The sequence below is a fragment of the Brassica oleracea genome, chromosome C2, assembly GCF_000695525.1.
Source record: "Brassica oleracea var. oleracea cultivar TO1000 chromosome C2, BOL, whole genome shotgun sequence".
In the NCBI taxonomy this organism is placed as follows: Eukaryota; Viridiplantae; Streptophyta; class Magnoliopsida; order Brassicales; family Brassicaceae; genus Brassica; species Brassica oleracea.
In genome coordinates this window covers 8,881,399-8,891,293 of record NC_027749.1, presented here as the reverse complement: position 1 = coordinate 8,891,293, position 9,895 = coordinate 8,881,399, and the positions used below count along the sequence as shown (strand labels likewise).

The window sequence follows — 9,895 nt, the reverse complement described above, 5'->3', positions numbered from 1 at the left end:
GGGGTGATGCAGCGGGGCACGGGAGTCGTGCGTTAAAATCAAAAAAATATAATCGAAGTTGGAGCGGGGTATGGCAGCGAGGTACCGAAGCCGCTACACGACTGCCCAGGTATGAGGAGGTTGCCAGCGAGCCTCAAGCATACTTCACTACTTTCCCAGATGACACCGGAGATGAGGCCACGGCCTCTTTCCCGGATGCTTAGACAGGTACTCCATCACCTTTCCATGTATATACCACTTTTTCTTTGCATTTATTCGTTCTTTTGGGTATCTCTTTCAACTTATTAACACAGAGAATGTGTGAACTAAGTTTGGGGGAGGTACCAAGTATTTGATCATCTTTGCTTTGATGATATTGCATTGAGTCTTGCAGTGTACATACATATTTACATAGAAAAACTAAAAAAAAATTGAAAATTTTGAAAAACACAAAAAGAAGCATGTAGTTGCGTCACTTGCATTTTTAGGATTGAGTCTAGAGTATATAGGTTGCATTCATGAATAGGGAGAAACCTTGTAAAGAACACATGTCTAGAACTCAATTTGACATCCTAGCTAAACATATCAAGTAACTTAAGCATCTCTTGAAAAAGCTTGTAAGCTTCGAGCCTTGAAAACTCTTCTTGAAACATGTTACTTGCTTGATGATTGACATCGTTCTTGAAACCAACTCCAAATGAACTAAGGCTTAATGCATTTAATTTCTCTTGCATATGGACATTTGCATACTTCATCATGGATATTATACACATTTGGGTTATCTTTCTCTCTTTGTATCAATCTTTGTTAACCCAAATGGCACTCTATACCCATTAACCCTCACCATTCTTTGAAGCCAACATTAATTTGCTTGAGTGAGGCTTTTTATTGATAGCATGTCATGTGCAAAATCTTAAGAGTATTAGGAGCGACAATTGGGTTGTTCTCATCTTTGGCTAGCATTAGGACTTCATTTGAGCTAGCCTCTAGGATGGTTTTTGGGTTTGTGAGCTTAAATTCTTTTGATCTTGGGAATGAGAGAGATTGAGTGAAAGAAATGAACAAAAAAAAGTGTTTAAAGTAAGAAACCCTTAGGGACAAAGAAAGTTAGAAAGGAAAAGCTCTAAAGTATCACTAGAACCCCCTCCCAACAAAAATAAAAAATAAAAAAAAATCAAAGAAACAATAAGTGAGTGGGGGAAAAGAAATGAAGAGAGCTAAGTCTAAAAGTGTAAATTCAAAAGAACAAGTCCCTAGTTGGTTAAATCAAAGGAAATAAAAGAGAGTTCAATGGGTGAGAGATGAAAGTGAGAGTATTTTGGGTTTGGAAAAGAAAGAAAATAAGGGTAGAACTTAAAGCTACTTAGGTAAGGGGTAGAATGATGAGAACAAGCATTGTATGCATGAATTGCTCCTTTTCTTAGATAAATTTTTCATAATTATCTTGTTCATATTCTTGAGTGTGAGTCAGTATAAATAATGCAATTGAAACACATGTTTCTTCACATTAGACCATCTTCTCTCACCAAGCCAAATGATTGAGATCAAATATCCATTTGCAAGAATTCACCTTGTGTGTGTGTGAATGAATGTGAGAGTTGGCTAAGGAACTTGTTGGTTGAATGGCAATGTAACTTGTGTAGAGACAAAAGAGTCTTGATAGGCCTTGAGAAGCTAGAGTGCACTAAGAAAAATGCTAATGCTATTTGCTATGTTTTCTTTGGGATGTTAGGTTGATGGCTAGAAAGTGTTCTTTTGGCTATGAGCTCCCACCTTCAAACCTCTTTCCCTCTAGCTCTTGAAAGTTTACTTGTGGACAAGTAAAGGACTAGTGTGGGGGAGTTGATATCTTGCATATTTGCATTGTTTTAGTCATTCATTCTTGCATATTTTGATCATATAGATTAAATCTAGGCATCCTTTAGGTTTCATATTGCATACATAAGTCTTTATTAGGTGTTGGAGCATCCCTTAGAGTTCTTGGAGGTATTTGGAGACATTTGGGTTGTTAAGGAGTAGAAAATGATCATCTTGGCGAAATGAGAATTGGAGCGAGATGCTAAAACGACCTGATGCACCCGCTCTAGACGAGTGAAGTGTAGAGCGAGCCACTGGAGCGAGGTATGACACCCGCTCTGTACCAGAGCGACCTCTCGCAGCGAGGTAGCGTACCCACTCTGGGCCCAACATCCCGTCGACAACTTTCGAGAACCGGAGCGACCAAGACGGAGCGAGGTATGTACATCGCGCGTCAAATCCATGGAGTGCAAAGGAAGCCAGAGCGACATCCCGGAGCGAGGTGGCGATCCCGTTGTGAAGCTGGAGCGACCCACCAAAGCGGGGTCACGAACCCGCGCATAAGATTTATATTTGGTCTATTTTTCATGTTTTGCTGGGCCTTCTCAGACTTGTTTTTGAGGCCCACTAGGTTTTTAGAAGTCCTATAAATACTCTCTAAACCTAAAATTAGGACTTATCTTGTTTTCTGTCTAATCAAAAAGCCACTTTTGGTTGAAAGATCTAATATTGATCATTTTCTGTTATCTTTGCTTGATTACTTTGATCATTAATCATGTTTAGACTTAGATCAACTAATGATCTAGTGTTTACCATGATACTGAGTGAGTTGTCATCTTTGGATTCATTGGTTAGGATGATTAGGATGATTAAGTGATGATCTAGAATGTTTAGAGTACATTAATATGTTTTCTTGCTTGATTGAGTGATCTTAATGCTAAGCTAGAGTTGGCCATTCTGGTTTAGAACTCTAGACATTTCATTGCCCGGAAGGTGTTCGATGAAATGTCTGAGCCAACTCATCAAGCTCTTAGCTTACCCTACCAAAGGGATTTGATGTTAGGGGAGTTAGGAAAGTTGAATGATTCATTCTTAATGATTGCTTGATTGACACAAACCAAAGGAATTTGATGTTTGATCATGAGAGTAAATGAGCTTTTATCTTGGAAGAGAACTTGCTTAGAATTGATATCTAGACTTAAATGAATGTATTGATTGAAACCTTGCCATTTTAGATTTAATATTAGTCATCTGAAATCAAAATCCTATGCCCATGATTCCTCCTTATTCCAATTGATTGAAAGTTGCTGTTTAGTAGTGTTAGAACCTTATTAGCTTGATTGAATCACCTTATCACTTGATTGCACTTTGATTAAGTTTGAACATGCATTCTCTTTGCATCAAAATACTTAGAAATAGATTGACCTCTTAATTACTATAATGATTTGATTATTGGACCCATGAAAAGTCCATTTCACTGAGCATCCATTCCTCATTTGTTTCATCTCACCAACTATTATTGATGAAGTCATCACGGGTGCTCCTGAGATCAATCTCCAGTCATAATTAGACTGTTCGACAGTTTCCAAGTGATTGCGAACACAAACCTAGCTCTCAGGTATATTATCATATTCCATCTGAGTTTATATTATGTTTAGATATCATAACTGATATTTAAACTCGCAGATGTGGTTGGGCAAATTCGTTCTGTCCAGGGCTTTGACCTTACCAAAGAAACAACTCGAGTCGTTATCCGTCTCCTCATTGATCTGTAAGAAACAATCAACACACAATTCCCTTTATATTATTATCTATATTGTGCTAACATCAATAATCAAAAATATTTCCTACCCAAATATGTGGTCGTCTATTTATCTCTCTTACTTATCAAACTAATTTTACACAAACCTTTATTTTACAGTTTAAAAGAAACCACAACAACCCAAACAATCAAAACACCAAAAACTAGAATTCCAAAAAAGACGTCACCTCTCTTTTTTTGTCTAATCTTAGAAATAAACTTCAAAACAAATATACCAAACCAATCACCTCAACTAAAACTCAACGACACATACATCGAGTCAGCTAAACAAATACAAACTACACGGCCAGATGTTTAACAATTTACAAACTTACTTTCACAACGAAGAAGACGAACATGACAACCAAGATCAGTGAAATTACCTAAACCAAAAAAGCAGAGTAAGTTACGAACTCTGATAAATACAACTAACAATGATTTTTGTTTACATATAACCCATCAAATAAAAGATAAACAAACACAGTCACACCAGGAGATACAAGAGACAATCCCGACATACAAAAGGCGATAACAACATCTCCACCTGCTCACTCCTCTTGTCTTATCAAAATAACTTACATACCCAATGTCAACAGACCAATGCTATTGTCTTCTTATGCGAAATACATAAATTCGTCTAAAACCCATTAATGCCCAAATACTCAGAACTGTCACTCATTTTATAGTTATTTCTACAAGTCTTCATGTATTTGTTTTAAAAGTCCAGTAAGACCAACAAATATAAAAATAAAATAAAAACATATAACAAACATAATAAGGATAATAAAAATTATTACTTAATATACACAACTTACACAATTAAACTGGAAAAAAAATATCGAGAAACAAAAGATACTCTCAACAACTTTAATATAATTTATGTATTCTTTTTTTTTGTAACTGGCTTCATAATTTATGTATTCTCAACAATACAAAAAAACAAATTAAAAAGATAAACAAACAATAAGTCTCAGTGACACAGCAAACAACACCACGAACTATATCAATCATATTACTAACACAGTTTAGTCTTTCATAAGTGGAGAAGAATGCATACACATGTCATCATCACAACTCTAACCATATAACAATAAAAAAACTTGAAAAACGATTCAAAACCCAAAATTTACAACTATAATAACCCTAATACTCCTACTCCATTTTAGTAGCATGATTTGAATATGCAAACGAATGTATATTTAAATAAGGCATAGCTTTAAAGCAATAAAAAGTGGAAACGTAGCTAGGGCTACAAGATTAGATTTCTAGGCCCAGGAAAAAAAAAAGAAACATAGGGACGTTAACGTCTTTTCACAAAATCTACAAACATTCGTTGTCATTTTCATGTAGAGGCTATGCTAAAATGAGATAAATTACACACTAAGGCCATTGATTGAATGCCAACACACCTCGCCGCATAGAGAAGACACATATGAGTGTACAGTTCAGAAGACTACCTTCTGCATGTGCCTTTAGACGTGTCAAATTAATTCTACGTAAAACATGAACTGGTCCTGACTCTTGACCATCACATTACAAATTTAACCATATAATCACAATTTTTATTCAAATTTCAAAAAACACAAATATGTTCACATTTTTTTCCTGGATATCCATCAAAACTCAGAAATGGAACAAAACTGATGAATTGCAAACTTAGAAATCTGAAAACAAAATATTCTAAACAACTTAATGAAGCAAAAAGCTGAGATTAAATAACATTGTTAATCAGAACACCTTCCTAATGATCCAAACTCAATTCCAGTTTGTTTTTTATATATAATTCTCCGCCATAGTAAGAGTCAGACTATATTTAAGGCTCATCATGTAGAGCTCTGACCCGACCCAATATCCAGAAACAACCGGGCCAGATACAAACAGTCTAAAGAACTGTTGATCCTCTGTTTCTTCTCTTCATGTCCTCTGTTTCTCAATGCGTCGCACCGTTGCTTTCAGTACTCCGCCGTACCACCTGATCATTACCCTTCACGTCATCACCACCCTCCTCGTCTTCATCATCGTCACAAGTACAGCTTTTCTCCACCGGCGTCGCCAAGTACGTGGGGTTCACATCTCCGGCCATTATCACCAAAAACTTCTCCGGCAAAGCTACAGCCTTCACAGCTTTATCAGGTTTCATATCTCCGGCTTCAAGATCGCTGTCTCTGCTCTGGTTTTCCTCACCGTCGAAGTAACCAGAGAGACGCCAATAAGAGCAACCGAGGATTAGAAGAGCGAAGGCGATGAGACCAAGCATCGCCGCTAAACCACCGAAAAGATAAGGAACCGGTGAATGCCACGGCGAGTGAGGTCCTCCCACGGTGGTTCTGTTTCCGTCGACGGTTTCTCTTGGAGGGTAGTATTGTCTTCCTTCCATTTTTGTAGACTGTGAAACGATGAAAGAAAGAAAGAGAAAAATAAAATTTGATGTTTTTTTTTAATAGAAAATGTTAATGTTGGTGAGAGGAGGAGAAGTGTGACGAATGGATTTATAGAAAAGAGCAAGCGAATTAACGTCGTGGATTGTGTGTGACGCATATTTCATTTTATAATTTTGCGTATGAGATTCTTTTCTTCGTCCACTTTTTATTATTATTTTCTGTATTTTGTAAGGAGTAATTTAGAGGAGAAAAAACAGCGAATTCTGTTGATGTTGATCAATTATCACTAATGATGATTGTGTGGAGTCATGACGTGATTACTTAACTACACTTTGTATTTTTGCACCGTTTGCTAAAGCAATTGAGGTGATGTATAAGTACTATTTCTATGAATTCCAAAAGTGTAGGGTAAAATAAGCTTTGCTATAGAAGGAAATTAACTTTGATGTATCAGCAAACACTCTTAATCGAAAATTTATTTTCTGCGGTTAGAGAGCTTTCAAATCATTTGCAGTTTCTAGTTTCTACAACCTGCATGCTATTTCTACAGTTTCTAAATTCACTACATGCCTACAATAACTCAAATGTCAATATTTATTTTTCTAGTTATGATAAGATTTTTTAGTTCCTTAATTAATAAATAAATATTACGGTCAAAATATGTACTTGCGATTTTACATCAGCAATATTTGTATCTATATTTGTGACCAATTACAAAAGAAAATCTATGTGAGAAAAATTATGCCAAGGTTCTTAGTTGATGCGTATAGACAAGGTTACTTATGCATGTGTATTGATATATACATAGACGTCTACTTATGAGTTTGCGTTGGTTAGACCATGATTATCGCAAGGGATCCTTATGGGTGGTAAAAAAAAAACAAAATCAATCGTGGGCTGCCACGTGTCGATGAGGTCTGCAAACAGTGCCAAAATCTCCCAATTACCGATTTTTATTTGGTGATTTTAGAAAGTGGTTTTTAAATTTTTGTGAGATCCACGCGTTAGTGAAGCCTACATTTTGTCAAAAAACCTCTCTAAAGACTTTGGAATGTTCATTCTCTTAGATGATCAGTTGGGACCCAAACTAAGGTGGTATGTTTCTTAATTAGTATTCCTTTTTATATACTTTTAATCTTATTCATTCAAAAAAATACTTTTAAACTTAATCAGTGGAGTGTTTCGAAAAATATCTTAGATTCAATCATTATTTGAAGATAAACAATGGAATTGTAATATAAATAATCACTGATTATAACACTTAACTACTGTTTTAGATAATTAATAACCATTTAGAAAGTGTCGAATCCACTCAAAAACTTTGAATAAAGTATTGCATGACTTTATGAGATTATCTTCTTAGTATTTTATGTTATGCTATAATAGTCGTTAACCAGCTTATGATCAACATATACTTGATTAGCAACTTTTTTCTTTCAAAATTACGGAGAAGTAGTGTACAAAAGAAAATTACAGAGAAGTAAAACGTTAGCACGTTTACGAAGTTGATGAATTTTTGTTTGGACTTGAAGAAATAAAAAGAAACCCATTGATTCATAATAGATATTTCTCTGAGAAAGGAGAGGGTTTCAGAGGCATATATGGTAATTAGATAAGGACAAGAGACTAACCCAAAACGGTTCCTTTAAAGCAGCTAAAATTAGGTGTGCGATGCAAACGTGAAGGGATGGCCGCAACGTTGTAAACGTTAACGCCAAACAAATAAAGCGAACGTTACCTAAAACAACTAAAAACACTATGTTTGTTTAAGTTTTATTACTTAGAGAGTATAGATATTAATAAAATATTATTTTTTGATGAAATGTTAAATTTATTGATCATCGCAAAAAAATAATATATACACAATTATAATAAATTTTTAGAAACTTTAAAATTGAAACTAGCCAAAGTCTAATCTGCACTAACATGTGCTTCAAATCATTGGCTCATTAGTCCATGCAGTTTGGGATTGAGTACATATTTGGTGGAGGGAATACAATTTCTCACGGTCTTGTCAATCATCTTGGCTAGCTGATCCATTGAGCTGGTGTTGTGCTTCCTTTCATTACGCTCACGCCAGATAAAGTTACAGGCCAGTCTCAAAAGAATGAAAGTTAGGCGTAATATTACTGCTGCACCTTCATGCATTGGTGTGCAAAACATTATTGCAGTTTGAAGATACTGGTTTTAATCTATGACTTTTATGCGTAACATTGCATGATTCTAAAGAAACAGAAAAGAAACAATCAGACAAGCGAATACGTATGAGACCTTAAAATATCGGAAGGCAAGGGTTCACTGACTAACATTCACAACGGCTTTTTTATAGATATATTTATTACATGTATCTTGTTTTTTCAAAAAATATATTAAGGACCACAGGTCTTAAACTTGGGTAATATTTGTACGGTGGATGGTTCGTGGACCTCTACAGCACAATTCGTGAAAGTGGATGGGTATGGAATGATAGCATGGAAAAGATCCAACTCATGGGAACGCGAAACTTAAGAAGACGCGAGTCGGCACTACATTCGGAACTGGAGGCGCTAAGGTGGGCAATGGAGAGCATGCTTCAACATTCGAACTGCCTGAGCTTTGGGACAGATTGCAAGGATCTGATTGCAATGATTAAGGATCCACAGGCTTAGCCAAACTTCTCAACAGAGCTGGAAGTTATTCAAACACTTCAGATATGCTTCCCGGAATTCAAAATCTCCTACATTTCAAGAGCGCAAAACGATATTGATGATTCGTTAGCTAGGACTGCTCGATCATTTCACAGAAACCTTTATTTTATTGGTTGTTTTATTCCGGTCTAATTACCTAGACCACTTCAAGTTTGAGTAATATAATAGTTGTTTGTTGCAAAAAAAAATTATTAATAAATAGCAACATACCAAAAAGTATTCAAATTTTTCTCTTCAATTATTATGATAACCATCCAAAAATTTCATGGTATATGTTTATTATCATAAATCACGTGAAAACAAAATTCTTTCCAAAATTTAAAACAGAAGAAAAATCATTGTTAATGAAACAGAACGGAAGTAGACCACCCACCACCATAATATGCTTTAACAAATGATCACTATCGTTTTATCATTTTTTCTTAAAAAAAAAATCCACTATGCACCAAAATCCCTAGCTTCAACCTCCCGCTGATCGAATCATTTTTTCGATTTTACATAAACCAAAATCCTATACCCGCATCCGCCCGCCGGATCCGTGGAAAATATTATTTATATTAAAATTAATTATTTTAATTATATATTAATTATTTTTAAATAACATTAAATATATTTTTACGAAAATAACTTTTTCAAAAAATCTTAAAAAATAAAAATAAATTTGCGGGTTGGCAAGCACCTCGATTACGGCTTTAGTATATTATCTTAATGTAAATATTTGATGATACAAGATATATATACATTATATATATATACACATCAACAAAAAATGAAAAAGTGAAAAACCCTTATGAAAAAGCTGGAATGGAAACAACATACCAAACCATATATATCCATAAAGCCTCAATTATCTCATCAATGCTAGAGATATAACTTGAAAAAAGGGTCCCCCACATTTTTGCAGAGTCTATTTGGATCAAAGTGTATGTGGTCAAGTTCCTATCATTTGCTTTTTCCTGTTTAGTCAAACACATTGAGAAAATGATTAGAACAACTGAAAACATCACACTTCACTAGTTATGATGTTCATATTTTCTTCTTCTTTTTTGTTTCAATTGTTAAAAAGCTAGAGTTCAAATTTTACGCAACTCGTTTTAAGACATTAGAGAGTATATTTTCAACTAATAATTGTTGAAAGTTCTTCTTTGACTGTGAATTTTAGTGAAAACAACAAGCTATATTTGCAGGTATTCCTATTCTTTTGAGGTTATTCACAGCGAGTTCACTCCCATTCCCACATATCACAGAAA

At 34.9% G+C, this 9,895-nt stretch overlaps 1 protein-coding gene across 1 annotated transcript; it reads right to left on the bottom strand.

Moving 5' to 3' along the window:
• Window positions 1-5,166: 5,166 nt before the first annotated feature.
• On the bottom strand, window positions 5,167-6,044 carry LOC106325274 (protein GLUTAMINE DUMPER 3-like). The gene has a single exon (XM_013763311.1). The coding sequence runs from the start codon at window positions 5,952-5,954 to the stop codon at window positions 5,508-5,510; it is 447 nt and encodes a 148-aa protein (XP_013618765.1). The 5' UTR covers window positions 5,955-6,044; the 3' UTR covers window positions 5,167-5,507.
• Window positions 6,045-9,895: the final 3,851 nt, after the last annotated feature.

Coding starts and splice junctions, on each gene's coding strand:
- LOC106325274 (XM_013763311.1), bottom strand. CDS start 5,954: ATGGAAGGAAGACAATACTACCCTCCAAGAGAAACCGTCGACGGAAAC.